We start from the raw sequence: 16,992 nt of genomic DNA, 5'->3' as shown, positions 1-16,992 counted from the left end.
GGGGGAAGCTTGCCTCAGGCAGGCCCCAGACAGAAAAATTCTGTGGTTCAGGAGTTCAGGTGCCCACCGTTGCAAAGAGGGACTAGTGGAAGGGCAGGATCCTCGCTCGGTCGGTTGCTGATGAGATCCGTCCCTCAGCGCTATACTAACGCGCTCACTTCTGGGGTGGGGGCAGCTGTTTATACAGGGGCAAATTGCCCAGTGTTGAGATGCAGCGGCCACCTCAGGCATGTGCGCGCGCCCACGAAGGGGTGGCTATTCAGGCAGCGCAGCCTTGCCTGGTGCTGATACGAGGAAGGAGACAGACGTCATAGGGAAGTGGGTGGGTGGAAACGTGTGCACACTTGGGGTGGGGGCACCCTAATCTTTTCCGGATGTCTCCGGTGGCAACAGCAGCGTACGTGCATGAACAGGAATGAGGCAAACACAAAGGAGTCGAACGGGGACCAGGATGAGGTAGAGGGGCCATCAGCGGCAACGGACAGAAGACCGCACCATATCAGAGGATGGAATGACTGGGAAAAAGGTCAAATAAACAGGTTAGAGGGGTAGTGAGGGGCGGAAGGAGTGCAACTCTGTATGGGAGAAGATATTGTCTGGGTTAGAGAAAGCTGGGGGAAGAGACACGCGTGGAGAGGAAGGGATGAGGAAAACACACACGCCGTGATGGAGACAGAAGAGTGGCGGCACCGTTGAGGGCGGACTGAGAGGGATAAAATGGGGAGAGATTCGGCCGCCGGGAACGCAGCAGCGGAGCGAAGAGCAGCCTCCGAGGGGCCAGGGGCCAGACAGCGAGGGCTGCGTGGCCGTGAAAACGAGCGAGCCCACGGGGCGTGAAGCCGGCAGCCGCCCTCCGAAAGAAGGAATGTGTGGAGGCGCGACCCGTGCAGACCCAGACCCAGGCAGAGCACGCGGGGGCTCCAAGGGCGCCGCGGCAGGAAGCCCGGGGGGGCTCGACGGAGCAGCCGCGGGCGCGCCTAGGGTGCTCTGAGGGCGGCTGCCCGAAGATGCCCAGCAGCGCCATGGCCGACTGGGGTCTCCGCGGCCTCCTCTCGCCGCTGCTGCCGGACGCCTCGTCCTGGCGGCCCCGGCCGGAGCCCGCGCTCGCCCTCCTGGGCTCGCTGGCCCTGCTCTTCGTCTGGTACTGCTACCGCGTGGGCAGCGGGCAGGCGGCCGCCCCGTCCCACCGCCACCACCCGCCGGGCGCGCTGCCGGCGGAGGAGCGCTGCCCGCGCCGCCGCGCCCTGCTGCGGGGCTGCGCGCCCGGCGGCGCCGGCGGCGGGGTGGACCCGCGCCTCTACCGCAGCCTGCGCGACTACGCCAAGCGCTACTCGTGGTCGGGCATGAGCCGGCTGCACAAAGGCGTCCGCGACCAGGCCCACTACCGGCTGGGCGAGCGGCCGGCCATCCAGAAGCCCAGCGCCTTCTACCTGCCGGACCTGCCCTCGGCGCCCTACTTCCCCCGGGAGTCGCAGCGCCACGACGTGGAGATCCTGGAGCTGAGCTTCCCGGCCATCCTGCGCGAGTTCGAGGCCGTCGCCTGGGACGTCGCCTGGGCCGCCGGCGCGGGGGCCGGGGCGGCCGCGGCTCCGTCGGCGCCGCCTCGGGGCTGGACGGCCAGCGCCACGCCGGGCTGGCACAGCTATTACCTCTACCGCCAGGGGGAGTGCGTGGCGCAGAACTGCCGCAGCTGCCCCTGGACGTACCGGGCCCTCTGCGCCCTGCGCACCTTCGTCAGCGCCAACCGCTTCGGCAACGCCTGCTTCAGCGTCTTGCAGCCAGGCACCGTCCTGCCGGGCACCTACGGGCCCACGAACACCCGCCTGCGGTGCCACCTGGGTGAGCGCGGGGGGGCAGAGCGCGGCCGCCGCTCCTTCCGCCTTGCGAAGAGTCAGAATCCCTGGAGTGGAAAATACAGGGGCGGGCCACTTGGGGGCCCTTCAGCCCTTTTGGCCTACAACTCCCATCCGCCCTACCCGGCATAGCCAATGGCGAGGCATGATGGGAGTTGTAGGCTGAAGCAGGTGGCAGGCCATAACTTGCCCACCCCGATGGAAAACCTTTATGAAGGGCGCAGTCCTATGCATGTTTAGACAGAAAGAAAGTCCTACAACTCCCAGCATTCTCCATCCATCCATGCGGTTGTAGGACTTTTTTCTGTCCAAACATGCATAGTATTGCGCTTTAAAAGGGGGATGTTAGGGAGGGAGCAGAATCGTGTTTACCCACCCCCTATGCAATCACCATGAGGTCTGGAATCCCATGAAACCGCAATCCCATAAATGAGCATCACAGTCTAGTACTGCTTATGGATTCAGGAACAGATGTTCATACAGACTTTTCAACCAAGGTACACATTGTGTGACTTCTGGCCATAAGTTGCTCATCCTTGGTGTAACACCTTTATTAAGGGTGCAATCCTATGCATGTTTAGACAGAAAAAAAGTCCTACAACTGGCTGGGGAATGCTGGGAGTTGTAGGACTTTTTTCTGTCTAAACATGCATAGGATTGTGTCTTAAACCCACTAAAAAATCACCAAAAATGTTCAGGCTTTCAAGTTCTCCAGATCTCTTCATCAGGCAAGATGTTACACAAAACAGATTGGTAGAGGAGGCGTGTGGAATAAGAGCCTTGTATGTGTTGCATGGGTCTCAAAATAGGAGGTGGGACTTTGTTGCTGCTTATATGATGCAGTTGCAATCATCACAACTCCTGAGGACATATTTAGGGCTGCAATGTACATTTGATTAATCAGAATAAATCGATGAAACAACTGAAAAGGTGCTTCCGATGAATTGGTCAGTAGACTGTCAGTGGGTTGAATCCAATGTTTGTCCTACTTAAAGTAGGACCAATTGAAATGAATGAGACTTCAGTTAACTTCAGCCTAATTCATTTCAGTTGGGTCTACTCTAAATAGGATTCACATGGATACAACCCAAGATCTCTGACAGTGCAATCTTATGCATGTCTACTCAGAAGTCAGTCCCATTGGGTTCAATGGGGCTGACTCCTAGGTAAGTGGGTGTAGGTTTGCAGCCTTAAATTTTTTTTAATGCAATACTTACAAAAGCTGAAGATGGAAAATGGCATTTTGGAAGAGGCATTCCCTCCTATAGGAGAGAGAATGGGGAATGCTTCTTTCCAGAAGATACCTGCTACTCAGGCACCATCCGAAAAACTATGAATGCCTTCCACCCCCAGAACTATTGTTTTTATGTGCAGATTTAACCTGCAGAAATGCATGCAGATTAATCAGTTAGTCCCTTACAACTCATACAGTTAATCAACTAAAGTTTTTTCCCCTATTGAACAACAGCCCTAATAATTTCAGAGCAAAATAAAATCTCTTGACCAACTGGGGTCTGATGGTTAGAACTGCCTTGAATCTGGGAAGCTTTCTGGGGTTTGGACAAGTCAGTAACTCCTGACTTCACTTCCCAAAATATAAAATAGGAATAGGTACTATTTCCCTCCCTCACAGGGTTGTTGATACATTGTACTGATTTTGCTGTTGTAAAGGATAAGTGCTATAGCAGCCTTCCTCAACATGGCACCCTGCAGATGTGTTGGATTACAATTCCGATCAGCCCCATCCCAGGAGGGCCAGTGGTTGGGGATGATAGATGTTATAATCCAACACATCTGCAGGGCATCCTGTTAATAATAATAAAGTGTATGCATCCCTTCCCACCACAAAAAGTCTCGAAGTGACTTACACAATACAGAAATCCAAGATTAATAAAATGGAGGAAGACCCCAAAATAAATTTTAATCATAATCAGCACAAATAAAAATAAATACCATAAAAACATAGTCTAAAAACAATACAATATGAGAAGCATTCATCCACAAACACACAGAGCTCCCCCCACTCACAGCCTAGAATGAACATCACAAAAGCAGCCCACAAGAATTGGGCCATAACTAATGTCCAAATGCCTGGAGAAAATAAGTAAGTGTGCTGGGAAGGCTGCATTATAGCACTGATTAATTGTAGCAGTAGGATGATTGGAGATGTGGGAATGGGCTACAGATTATTTTTTGCCATCTGCAGTTCAACAAAGGTTCATGGTACCACACAGCTTTTAAAATCTCAAGTGCCCTTGTTTTAAAGCAAGTTTCTGGCCCTCAAGCGTGTTTGAAAACATGCAGTGTCTTCAAAAGAGCTCCAGTATGCAGAAGGCAAGTTCCTATGCCCTGCATCACCACCTTTTCTTCCTTCCTGGTCAACAGTTAATGTTTTTCTTACTCCATAATCTTCTATTACCCCTCACCCACGTATTTCCACCCTGCTCTGTCATTTGCAAGTAAAATTAAGACAGACAACAAAAAACAATTTTCTGCCAAATTCAAAGAGGATCACAATACAATTGGTGCCATGAGCACGATTATAAATATATATATATATATATGTATGTATGTATGTATGTAAACTGTTTTGTGCACATCCTTTGTCTGGAGCACTACAGGTTCTCTTTCTCAAGAATGTGGATAATGAGCTCTTTATATCAGCCTTTTATCTGCAACCTGTCCACCTGGTGACAGGATGCCTGGAAACATGGATGGGAGGGTGCTGTTGCACTCATGTCCTGCTTGTGGGTTTCCTGCTGGCCACCATGTGAACAGAATGCTGGACTACATGGACCCTTGGTCTGATCCAGCAGGGCTCTTATGTTCTTATCACTCAGGTTAATGGTGGAGTTGAGATCGTAGTAGCGTTCAGGGTGCCTCGCTCTCACCACCTCCTCTTTGTTCCACTTCTAGGGCTGAAGGTACCTCCTGGTTGTGAGTTGGTGGTGGGTGGTGAGCCGCAGTGCTGGTCTGAAGGATACTGCCTCCTAGTAGATGACTCCTTCTTGCACACCACAGCTCACAATGGTAAGAGAAAGACTGGGCTTTTGTGGCCTTTTGTAGGCTAAGGCTTACAGCAGCCTTTCCCAAACTGGCGCCCTCCAGGGGTGTAGAACTACAGATCCCAGCTGGCAGGGGATGATGGGATCTGTAGTTCCACACCCCTGGAGGGCGCTGGTTTGGGGAAGGCTGGGTGAGAGCATTCAACTGGGACTTGGAGAGACCAGGGTTCAAAAATAAGATTGCAGATAGGATGGCATTTGGGCAAATTGTACTCTCTCAGCCTCACTTCCCCAATCTGTAAAATTGGGCAGGTGGGAGACATATGGTCCGACACAGCCTTGGCAATCATTTGTCAGAGGGTGGCTGTCCATGCCCTACTCTGCTTCACCCACATGGCCTCTCATTAAAGTGGCATGGCCTGTTTAAAGTCAGAAGAGAGAAGGACCCATTTGTACAGCTGATAGAACGCCATCCTATTTAACACACAGCTGTCTGAGCACCCGTGGTCAGTTCTTATGCACTGCAGGCCACCAGGGGAATGTGAAATTACATAGCTGGCCTCCCTACCCAGAATTGTGTGAAGTGATCACAAGAGAAAGCATCTTGCACGCTCACCAATTTCCCTTTAAAACAAGGCATGCAGAGAACATTCACCTTGTTCTAAAGCAAAATCATGCTCCCCAGACACTTGCGGGGGTGCGACTTTGCTTATAATAAAAGGCACACACTCCCCACCCACCTTGTTTTAAAGAGCGGTGGGTTTTTTCCCCTGTTGCCATGTTAAATTTCAGTGGTGATGGAGCAGTGAAGGCCACCAAATTGATCCCCCCCTCCCCTGTGCCCACCCTTGATCTAAAAGATAATTCCTATGTTTCTTGCAGGTTCTGATGGCCCACGGGTGATTTTTATCGTTGATCTCTGGCACCCCAATGTGGCAGGACCTGAGCGGCAGGCACTGGACTATATCTTTGCCCCTGGTCGGTAGGTATTGTTGTCAAGAAAACACACATACTATACCACCAACTAGGGTTTGCTGCTCTTCAGAAAAATAAGAAGCCTCCCACATTATTGCCTTGGAATGGATATTCTTATCTTCACCATGATGCAGATTGAGCTGGGGGGCTTCCCCCTGCCCAACTTTGGAGTGCTGCATCAGATCCAAAACTTACTTAGGGATGTATCATGGAAGGGGCTGTGGCCATGAGGGTCACTCTGTGACCTCTTCTCAAACACTTGTCCTACAGATCTTTGTGACGTGGAATACCTTAGCTCCTCTTCTTGCATTCTGTTTGATCCGGAGGGTACATTGTGGTCTGTTTTCTTCTCTTATGGAACTAATCTTTCCAAGGTCATTCACATGCAGATGCTACTGCCTGCACTGCAGGGCTAGATGCACTCTGAGGTCCCCTGAAGTTCAACAAGCCCGATTTTGGTAGTATGGACTTCTTAGTTGTTTTTGGAAAAGGATGGAGTTGTGGCGGGCGGGGCGGGGGGAATAAGCTAAGGTAACATTCTAATTCCACCTCTCTTGTGATCATCTGTTAATTCCAACACTGCACCTGCATTGCAAAGTTTGTGTGGTAGGATGTACTCCTTTAAAAATCCCTGCTAATTAAATTCACACTCCAATAAAATCATTAGTGGCCCCTGCCTCTTTGTCTCGACTCTTCTTTGTTGCAGCAAAAATTCAGAAACATTTTTGGTCCCAGCGAATGTGATGCATTTGATGGGAATAGAACCACAGGCCATGAAACAAAAGAAGTCATGGCTAATTATTTTTTAAAATAATGCATCAGACTGAGATGTTGCAACTCAGTTTGACAAAATACAGTCTGAGGAAAGTCTGCTAATTGGATTAGGGAGGTCAATAACTTCAGGGAATTGGTATGTCATTGGAGATCTCTATGAGAGTTATTAAAATCGTATGACCTTGTATGCATGGACAGGGAAGAGGCAGGAAGAATTGCCAGCATACACCTTTGCCACCACCAGAATACTGCAACATCAAAGCAGACATGTCCTACTGCCTGCATTTTGCGTTCATGTTTCAGCTGCGCTCTTTATTTTGCTGGCTGCAACAAGGAGTAAGTCTTGACAGTTTAAATCCCCCTCCTTTGCTGTTACACACAAAGCCTTTGAGTCACTTCTGTACAGTGCACTGATGGTTTTTAGATTTCAATGCCAGCTCCTAACTTTATTTTTAAAATTTGGTGGGGGAGAGAGAGAACCCCTTTCTGTCCGTCAGAGGATAGGTTTTTAAAAACCTTTTGTCAAAATCTACTGAAGGATTGGAAAGAAAAAGGTACATAAAAAAAATCGTGCTTGCTTCGGCAACACACATAGTAAGAAAATCACAGATTTTTTTAAAAAAATGCAACTTGAGTCCATCTTTCAACTTTTGGAGTCCATCTGTCAGAGTCTGACACATCAGGCTTCTTTTGTACTAATCCTGCCCCTGAATGAGCTTTCTTCTATGCTCACCAGAAATGCCAAATACAGACATTTGTGTCAGGGTGGAAACTGAGCCCATAGAGCCCCAGAACAGTTCTGATCCTGAGGAAGAACAGCAATCTGTGGGAGAGGAGCTCGCTCATCTCTCACAAGCACAGCAGCTGGCAGACATTCCTCCTGCCAGCATTCCTGAGAGAGATAGTGACCCTGGCAGTGAGAGAGCTTGGCGCAGACGCAGGGAGCGGCGACAGATGGAGGGCGCCGAAAGGAGGCGCTCTGCTCGTTTGGCGCTAAAACAATGGTCGCGTCCCGAGGACCCAAGGGTAAGAGGGAGGATCTCTCCATAGCCCGTAAGTTCAGAGTCTTCCTGCGCTTCTCCTTCAAATGGGGACCAACTGCCTTACCTGGAGCTTAGGCTACTCTGCTGTCTACCCCAGTGCAGTTCCTTGCTTAGTCGCTAGTGATTAGTATCTGTAAGAGTCATTAAGTAATAAAGGAATAAAGCCTTAGAAAGAATCCTCGTCGTCTGTTGGCTATTGGAGGGGACTGTAAGAGGCAGCTAGGGCGCTCCTGACAATTTGCTTCACAGGGCCCAGGAGGCGGAAAGTCCCACGGTGTTCCCTCCCTCACCTGGCACAGCAGGTGGGAGAGGAACAGTTTGCATTTAACACACACAGGGACAATGCTCCAACCTTGGAGCTGGAAGTGGTGATGTGGCCGAGGACCATCCCAGCAGTTGCATTGTGCATCTAAAGCCCCCCGAATCCTTTCAAAACACAGCACAAGCATGAGGATAATACCCTGCTCCCTTCTCAACACCTAGGTTGCAAGGAAGGCTGGGGGCCTGTCATGCTTGCTCAACAGGTGTTGGGCACTTGCCACAATGAGTAGAATTAGTGACTTCTGATACCACCACTCTCCCTCTGATTTCCAGTCTCTCCCCACTACTACAATAAAAAAAACTTAAAAGAGATCGAGTTAAAAACAAACTCGCAGAGTTTTATTACATCCAAAATAACCAAAAGCAAGTATATCCTGCAGCCAGTGCAGGATCTGAGACAAAGACAGAGTCCACTTGGATTTGAACCCAAGAGCCCATGGTTCCATTTGGCCTGGGGGTGGGCAGGGATTGAAAGGATGATCTTCACTGAGGTCAGTATTTACGCTGCCGCAGGAAGAGACCTGGTGGCCGTTTTGGAGTGGGTACATCATCCGAGTCCAAGTCAAAGAGGTCCCGGCCTGACTTCATAATCTGTTCCTCTAAGACTTTGTGACGCTTCATGTCTGACAGCACCTTGTCCAGGCGGGCCTCCCTCTTCTGGCTCTTAGCCAAGGTGCCTGGAAATTAAACACCAATTAGGATTTGCAGACTCCATGGGAAGAGCAAGTGCATTCTGGGCCAATGTTTTTAAAGTGAGGTGCAGGCCTCAAGTGCTAGGTGTTGCTAGGAAATACACATTCTGCCCTAAGTTGACCCAAATCTACATTTTGTTGTTTCGACTGAGGTAAGTCGGTCTGCCTTCCACCCCGCTCAGTGCGATGCAGCTGTCCTTTCGTGTCCCTACTTTCTGCATAGGTTCGGCATCCCCCCCTCCTATCCTTTGGGAAACTAAAAGTATGCTCCATAAGCCAGCGTGGCCCTACCCTACTCCCTTTCCAGGTACCTGCCAGCTAATCTCTCTTGGTTTTACAAGGGGAGTCTCACGCATTAGTCCCTGGTGCAAAGGAGAGGGACTTCAGTCAGGATTCCTGTGTATTGTGGAAGAGTCCTGGATCTAAATGGGCTAGAGCAGGAGTGCACAACCTGCGGCTGAGGATGCCGCAGACACACGCTCACCCAGCGATCCTGATACAGACTCCTTTTTCCTCACTGGTAGCACCAGCATGGAAAGAATGCTCTGTATTAGGATTGGGGGGCGGGGAGAGATGGCTCTGCACTCCCTCCCCCACAATTCCACATACAGATTGCTCTTTCCTATATCTATATAAGGATTTGTATCAGGATTGCTGGTATGTGCACATGAGGATGGGAGCAACTCAGCATGACATGCAGCACTCAAGACCAAAAAGGTTGTGCACCTCTGACCTAGCGGGATGAATGTCAGGACTTTGCAACAAGTCAGCTAACCCAGGGTGAACTGGTGCAAGACCTAGATTCTTAGGACAGAAATGGGGTTTATTTAGACAGAGCAAAGGCATAACTCCAGGATTCTTTGGAAAGGGGGATCCAGTAGTTTAATTCCGGGAAGGTAGAAAAAGGCCATGTAGAAAATACAGTAGAAAACGACAGCAATGAGTATAAAGTAGAACACGAGGGCCATAGAGGAAACACACGTATCAAAGACACTTGGATACCATGTAGAGATTTTTCTCTGCTAATGCCAGAAGCCTCTTGAGTAGAGATGAAGGTTTGAAAGGAGAGCATAGATATAGTGAGCATAATGGAACCCTGGCAGAATGGAGAAGACCAGAGGAACATGGTCCTCTTTACAGGAAAGACCGGGAAGAGCATACATGGGGCAGATTCCTTCACAGCATTACAGTGGGTGACATCAGGCCCCAAAAGTCATTTAGCACTGGGGACATGCTATTGCCTGCCCCCAACCAAAATGCTCAGGGTGACCTTGACATGGAGAATGAAATCAAAGAAGCATCTGAAGGAGAAAGCGTTGTAGTAATGGGTGACTTTAATTACCTGCACACTGACTAGATAAATGCATGTTCTTGAAATAGTACACTTCTGGGGCACTGCACCTCAAAAAGGATACTGGGGTGCTGGAAAAGTTGCAGAAAAGGGCAACCAAAGTGATCAAGGGGCTGAGGCAAGTCCTGCATGAGGAAAGGTACAATGTTTGGGGCGTTATTTTAGGAAAAAGGTGATTAGGGAGGCAGGGGAGACATGACAGGTCTATAAAATTTTTGCCTGCTGTGGAGAAAGTAGATAGGGATAATCGCAGACTATTAGAACCTGTGGGCATCCAATGAAGCTGAACAGCGGGAGACTTGGGACAGGCGAAAGGAAGCACTTTGCACAGCACATGGTTAAACTGCGGAACTCACTACCACAAGATGTAATGATGGCCACCAATTTGAAGAGCTTTAAAAGGGGATTAGACAGATCGACGGAAGATAAGGCTATCAATGACTATATTTTACTGCTAGTACCACCTTCTCCAACTGGATGCCCTCCAGACATGTGGATTACAACTCCCATAATCCCACAGACAGCTATGGGAGTTGTAGTCCAACACATCTGGAAGGCACCTGCTTGGGGAAGACTGCTCTAATGTCAGAGGCAGTGGGCCCCTGAATACCAGTTGCTGGAAGCCCAAGCAGGAGAGTGCAACTGCGTTCGTGGGCTTCCCATTGGCATCTGGTGGGCCAGTGTGGGGACAGAATGTTGGACTACACAGGCCTTTGGCCTGAACCAGCCAGGCTCTTCTTAATAGGAGCTCGGCTTTCCTTCTCTACATACCAGGGGTTCTTCGGCGATCGATCAAGGAGCTCTTGGGCGAGGCAGGCTCATCATCAAAGTCAAACTCTGTTGGCACATGAGGCCTGGAGCAAACAGAGAAAATGAGAATCAACACACCACCACAGCTTGCAGGCCCTCCCTCCTCCCTGCATCTTGGGTCCACCCCCCTCTCCCTAAATCAGACAAAAAACCCACGGCCTTACTTCTCTTCCTCCTCTTCTTCCTGGTTCTCTGGCTGCCCGTCAGATTTATCTTCATCGTCGCTGTCAGGCTCCGGGGTGGGGTTGCGTCGAGGCAGGATTTCGGCCTGGATCTCCAGGGTCCCCTGGGCAGCAATGAGCTCATAAAGGCGCCGGATCTCCTCTGGGGGAGGCATCCAGTGGTCTGGAGAGTCCAGTTCCTCATCACTGCAGGGCACACACCAATCCTCCTCAGCAGATTCATCGCTCTTCCCTGCCTGCTCCTCCTCTTCCTCCCCGACAGGTGCCTCATCTTGTTCCTCAGTGGGGGCAGCTAGCTCTGGGGCAGGCCCATCTTCCACCGCCAAGGACTGCATCCCTGAGGTCACTTCCCCTTCCTCCACAGTGTTGGCCTCTTCCATGGCTGCAAGACAGAGAAAATGGGAGTGAAGGACAGGGAGGGCAAAAGGTGAGACTTCAGAACCACATCTTCATCAGCCGCAGAATTGCCTGGTACAGTGCAGCAGCCATTTTGGAGGACACCCACAGCAAAATGAGAGAGTATGGTGTAGCAGGTAAAAGGGTGTATCCAACGTTACTCCTACTTAAGAGACCCATTGAAATGAACGGGACTTAGGTCAGACCAGGGCTGGGCAACTTTGGGCGGTCCAATGGCCCTTTTCATGCCCAGAACCTGCCCCACCTGCAGGCTGCACTCCCGCCACCCCAGGTGCTGAATTTTTTTTTAAAGGTGTTCAAACTACCGCACAATTGCGCTCATTTCACATGCCAGCAAGGTGATGCTCAAAATCCTACAAGCTAGGCTTCAGCAGTATGCGAACTGAGAACTACCGGAAGTACAAGCTGGGTTTCGAAGAGGCAGAGGAACTAGAGATCAAATCGCCAACATTCGCTGCATCATGGAGAAAGCAAGAGAATTCCAGAAAAACGTCTATTTCTGCTTCATTGACTACGCTAAAGCCTTTGATTGTGTGGATCACAACAAACTGTGGCAAATTCTTAAAGTGATGGGAGTACCAGACCACCTTACCTGTCTCCTGAGAAACCTGTACGAGGGTCAAGAAGCAACAGTAAGAACCAGACATGGAACAAGTGAGTGGTTCAGAATTGGGAAAGGAGTACGACAAGGCTGCATATTGTCACCCTGCTTATTTAACTTATATGCAGAGTACATCATGAGAAACGCCGGGTTGGATGAATCACAGGTCGGAATTAAGATTGCTGGGAGAACTATCAACAACTTCCAATATGCAGACAATATCACCCTAATGGCAGAAAGCAAAGAGGATCTCAAGAGCCTCTTGTTGAGGGTGAAAGAGGAGAGTGCAAAAGCTGGTTTGAAACTCAACATTAAAAAAACTAAGATCATGGCATCTGGCCCCATCACTTCCTGGCATATAGAAGGGGAAGAAATGGAAGCAGTGACAGATTTTACTTTCTTGGGCTCCAAGATCACTGCAGATGGTGACTGTAGCCATGAAATTAAAAGACGCTTGCTCCTTGGGAGGAAAGCTATGGCAAACCTAGACAGCATAGTAAGAAGCAGAGACATCACCTTGCCGACAAAGGTCTGTCTAATCAAAGCTATGGTTTTCCCAGTAGTAATGTATGGCTGTGAGAGCTGGACTATAAGGAAGGCTGAGCGCCGAAGAATTGATGCTTTCGAACTGTGGTGCTGGAGAAGACTCTTACGAGTCCCCTGGACTGCAAGGAGGTCAAATCAGTCAATCCTAAAGGAAATCAACCCTGAGTGCTCATTGGAAGGACAGATACTGAAGCTGAAGCTGAAATATTTTGGCCACCTAATGCGAAGAGAAAACTCCCTGGAAAAGACCCTGATGCTGGGAAAGACTGAAGGCAAAAGGAGAAGGGGACGGCAGAGGATGAGATGGCTAGATAGCATCACCGATGCAATGAATATGAACTTGAGCACGCTCCGGGAGAGAGCGCAGGACAGGAAGGCCTGGCGTGCTATGGTCCATGGGGTCACGAAGAGTCGGACACGACTGAACAACAACAACGAACAACAGCAGCTACATAATGCCAAAAGGATAAAAATTACCTCATTTGCAAGCTAATTTTGACTCTTTTGGTGCTCTGTAGCAGCAATGGAGCCCTAAAAGGGTCAAAATTAGTTTGCAAACAAGCTAATTTTGACCGTCTGGGCACTATGTAGCCACTAAAAATAATTTTTGTATTGAATTTGGGGGGCAACAGGGACTGCATGCAGCCTGTAGGCTGCCCACCCCTAGGTCAGACTTAACACTGGATATAACTCGAAGTTGAACTTGGGCTGGTGAGATCTAGGTTCAAAATTCCCTATTCAGCTATGAAGCAAACTGGGACCAGTTAGTACCTTTCAGCCCAACTTACCTCACAGAGTTGTTGCAAGGATAAAATGGGGCAGCTAGAGGAGATACCATACATGTATAACAGATGTTATAACTACTTATTTCAAGTCATGTTAACATACAAAGAGTTAAGATCCTAAAGCAACTTCCCCAACTAGGTGCTCTCCAGATGTTTTGGAGCATAACTCCAAGCATTCTTGACCATTGGCCATACTGGCTAGGAGCTGAAGTCCAAAACATCTGGAGGGCACCGGGTTGGGGATGGCTACCCTAAAGTAATCTGGAGGTGGAGAGTAGATCAGCTGTAATAGTGGTAGCTCCTTACCACAAAGGGGTCACGTTGGCCACTGGCAATTCCCTCAACCAGGTAGTCATTTTGAGCTCTGTGTCTTCAAGTCCAAGTCAACACAGCTGTCATTTGGATGAACTGCTTCTGCTATCCACACCAACCTACTGGTCATTTTTGGGAACCATCCTAGGTTCTGGCTCAGAGTAGAAGGGCTTTTATCACATATCAACCCAATGGCCATTTTTAAGCTTCACTTCCATGCCACTGATGGCAATCCAGGAGTAATTCTGGAACCACCCGTCCAAAGAGAAGCGCAATGGAATGTTCTCTCTTAACCCATTTTACCAACTTAGAGCGCCAAACCCTCCCATCCAGGCCACCCCACCTGAGGCCATCATGTCAACCCAGTCTCTCACATCCCCAGCCTCACACCAAGTCCTAGCATATTCAAACTTCTTCTCAACTACAGTATGGAAAAAGGAATCACAGCCTTAGCCCAGAGGGGTGTCAGGATCAGCCAGTCCCTAGAACCAGAATCAGACAAGACCTCCAGATCACAGGAGGACCAGGGAACTGTGACAGAAACCTCCAACTCCAGAAGATGCCCTATATAGGTGACCTGCAGCATCAGACGACCGCAGACTCCCTGACTGGATTCATCCACAGATTTGTCCCCCGCCCCCATGATCTAAAGAGCAAAGACAGCAGCAAGCCCAAGCTAAAGCCCAGACCAGAAGTTGCAATGCTCACCTGGCGTCATGAGACATTCCATTTCAGAGCCCTACTCAGAAGGAGGCCTCCTAACCCTGAGTATGGTCAGGATCAGGGCCCCATTAGTGCACCAGGAAGGGTGAGGCAACTAGGCTGACTACAAAAACCTTCAGTTGTTACATGGAAACTGCTGGTGCAGCTACTTTGTGGGCCAGCTTGTTTTCTGTTGCAGCCACCTCCTGGATAGCTCTCTTGCTGTTCAGCATTAGTTCTCTGACTTCTGGTAACCTAGCCTGGCACCATTAAACAACTCTCCCGCTGCTCAGTACCCTGGCTACCATGCTTCTGATTCTCAACAGACCTTGCTGGACTGCTCTTGAAGAACAGGAATGGGACCATGCTAAGGAACAGCCATCTTGCCAGGAAAATTCACTTTTCCCCTTGTCACTCAGTATGCACATATCCAGGGAGCTGCTCTCTCTCACTGTACATGCATGAATAGATCCACCTTAGCAGTAAACTTGCATTTCTCAAGCATTTAGAATGTGGGTCTGTTCCTCTAAACTGTTGGTCACTCCCCACCATCTTGCACATAGCCACTTGCATAGAATCCACTGTTGCGCATGAGGACATCCATGTTGTTTGTTGTGGTGGCCCAGCAGATCCCAAAATCACACTGGCAGAAAACAACACCCTACCTCTTATTAGGAGCACAAGCAGTTGCTAACATCAGCAGGGAGGCCCTGCTGAAAGCTCCTTCCACTGGAGAGATGAAATCGCTAAACAATTTCTTGACTGTTGTGGCTTTCCAAAAAGGATGGTCTCGGTCCAAGTCTACAGCGAATTAAAGGCAAAGTATTAGTTTTTATGAAAGCATCAGAAGAAGGTCTATAAATGTACTACTGAAATTATTTGCACGCATTTAGCTGAGTCTGATCTTTTTGCCAGGTATCACCGGGTTTTAATCTAATATTTTAAAAGCAGGTGTAGTGTAAGAGACTGCACAAACCTGTACAGAAGTTCCTTTGAGTTCAACAGGACTTACTTCCAGCAAAGTGGATACAGCAACCTTCCCTATCCATATGACCTCCAGTTGGGATGATGGGAGTTGTAGTCCAACACATTTGGAGAGCACAAGGTTGGGAAAGGCTGCTATACAGGATTGTTGCTTAGGCTATGAAACATGAACTTCTGAGAAGTGGCCTTTTGGGCAAACTCTCTCAGCCTCAGTCCATTCTCTCCCCAACACCCCTCCAATATGGAGGATAATAATATTGACTTACCTTACAGGTAAGGATTACAACTAGATAATGCATGTGAAGCGCTTTGAACATTTGAAAATGCTATATAGATGTGAAAAGTATTATTACATTTTAATCATGTAAGGAAACCAAGAATCTACAGCCAAGAGTAAACAGTTCTTGGCATCAGGCCTATGGTGAGCCATATTCATATCTTCAAATCCGCATTTGGTCTTATTTTGGTTTTATTCATGTTAAGGTGTGCATATGGTTTTAAGTTTTGATCTGTGAACTGCCTGAAGAGCTTTAGCTGTTGGGCAGTATACGCATGTAATGAATAAATAAAAATAGCCATATAGAGAGTAGACCCATTGAAATAAATGAGCCTTAAGATGGTCATGACTATCTTAATTCCCACTGACTGTAATGGTTCTGCTCCAAGTATGCTTAAGGCTACAATCGTATACCTACTTACCTAGGAGTAAGCCTCATTGAAATCATGCACAGGCTTGCACTACAGACATGCATAAGATTCCACTCTAAATCTTTTTCCAACCTCTGTAACTAACTCCAAATCTTAACTGTGAGCACAATCCAGCCAAAGTTAAGAATTTCTTAAAGCCCACTAATTTCCATGGAAGAGTTTAAGCACGATTTTCAGGTTGCAATTCTGCACACACTGTCTTTGGAGTAAGCCACCCCATTGAACAGTGGGACCTGCTTGCAAAAAAAAAAAAAGTGCATTCGAGCAGGCTGTTACAGCTCTGCCACTGAAATCAGGACCAAGTGTCATACTCAGGAACTTGCCGAGAGCCCACACCCAAGTAGGGGCCCACTGTAGAGAGTTCTTTGGAGTTGCTCCTCCTTTTCACTACTGCAACCTGCATATTCACCTGCCTCTTGCTCTGGCCCAGACAATGGGGGTGGTGAGGAGAAGCAGCAGATGTCACTGCCCGCTTGCTCACTGGCTCTCTGCATCTTAAGCAAGCGGTAGCATTGATGAGAAAGAGGAGGAGCAATGGCAGTGACAATGGCAGTGAGAAGGCAGACACTGAGAGTGTCCTGCACAAGGGTCCCCCAAAACCTGGAGCCAGCAGTGGCTGAAATCAATCCACGGGACTTCTAAGCGTTTAACTTGGCTGGACGAGTACTACCGTTTTAGTACCCCTTTAATAATAATTTTTAAAAGCACTCTGTACATGCTCAGAGGCGCCCCGCTATTACATCCCTTGTTCCATGGTTCGGCACTGAGCAGAAATTATTGCGAATTACGCCCGCCCAAGGGGCTCCGTCAAGGCAAGCGGCTTACAGGGGAGGAACAGGAGTCGGCGGCTCACCCACCCACGGCCGTGACGAGCTCATCTGGGCATCACAGCTCGGTCGCTCTTCCTTCCATCCTTCCCTCGCTCCCAACA

At 49.1% G+C, this 16,992-nt stretch overlaps 2 protein-coding genes across 3 annotated transcripts; one reads left to right on the top strand and one right to left on the bottom strand.

Moving 5' to 3' along the window:
* Window positions 1–372: 372 nt before the first annotated feature.
* Window positions 373–7,814, top strand: ASPHD1 (aspartate beta-hydroxylase domain containing 1). The gene is made up of 3 exons (XM_084805825.1): window positions 373–1,839; window positions 4,770–4,883; window positions 5,741–7,814. Exons 1-3 carry the CDS (start codon window positions 1,008–1,010, stop codon window positions 5,842–5,844), a joined length of 1,050 nt encoding a protein of 349 aa, XP_084661951.1. The 5' UTR covers window positions 373–1,007; the 3' UTR covers window positions 5,845–7,814.
* A 474-nt stretch (window positions 7,815–8,288) lies between these two features.
* On the bottom strand, window positions 8,289–16,991 carry PAGR1 (PAXIP1 associated glutamate rich protein 1). Of its 2 annotated transcripts, none has more exons than XM_084805826.1 (5): window positions 16,887–16,991; window positions 15,035–15,170; window positions 10,989–11,388; window positions 10,786–10,868; window positions 8,289–8,648 (listed from the first exon to the last, which is right to left on the bottom strand). In XM_084805826.1, the coding sequence occupies exons 3-5, from the start codon at window positions 11,384–11,386 to the stop codon at window positions 8,464–8,466; spliced, it is 666 nt and encodes a 221-aa protein (XP_084661952.1). In that variant the 5' UTR covers window positions 11,387–11,388; window positions 15,035–15,170; window positions 16,887–16,991; the 3' UTR covers window positions 8,289–8,463. The 2 variants fall into 2 exon arrangements, with proteins under 2 accessions (XP_084661952.1, XP_084661953.1); XM_084805827.1 differs by having other exon boundaries at window positions 16,919–16,991.
* Window position 16,992: the final 1 nt, after the last annotated feature.

Source organism: Heloderma suspectum, chromosome 6 (genome assembly GCF_057233095.1).
Source record: "Heloderma suspectum isolate Gila_16-S chromosome 6, 16-S_ref, whole genome shotgun sequence".
NCBI lineage: Eukaryota > Metazoa > Chordata > Lepidosauria > Squamata > Helodermatidae > Heloderma > Heloderma suspectum.
This window is presented reverse-complemented; position numbering and strand designations above follow the sequence as displayed.

What these genes read in the sequence shown, in the direction of transcription:
- ASPHD1 (XM_084805825.1), top strand. Translation starts at nt 1,008, where the DNA reads ATGCCCAGCAGCGCCATGGCCGACTGGGGTCTCCGCGGCCTCCTCTCG. An exon ending in CCGCCTGCGGTGCCACCTGG is followed by an intron (nt 1,840 to 4,769) that starts GTGAGCGCGGGG and finishes TTCCACTTCTAG; the next exon opens with GGCTGAAGGTACCTCCTGGT. An exon ending in GCACACCACAGCTCACAATG is followed by an intron (nt 4,884 to 5,740) that starts GTAAGAGAAAGA and finishes TGTTTCTTGCAG; the next exon opens with GTTCTGATGGCCCACGGGTG.
- PAGR1 (XM_084805826.1), bottom strand. Translation starts at nt 11,386, where the DNA reads ATGGAAGAGGCCAACACTGTGGAGGAAGGGGAAGTGACCTCAGGGATG. An exon ending in GAAGAAGAGGAGGAAGAGAA is followed by an intron (nt 10,869 to 10,988) that starts GTAAGGCCGTGG and finishes TGTTTGCTCCAG; the next exon opens with GCCTCATGTGCCAACAGAGT. An exon ending in CGATCGCCGAAGAACCCCTG is followed by an intron (nt 8,649 to 10,785) that starts GTATGTAGAGAA and finishes TTTAATTTCCAG; the next exon opens with GCACCTTGGCTAAGAGCCAG.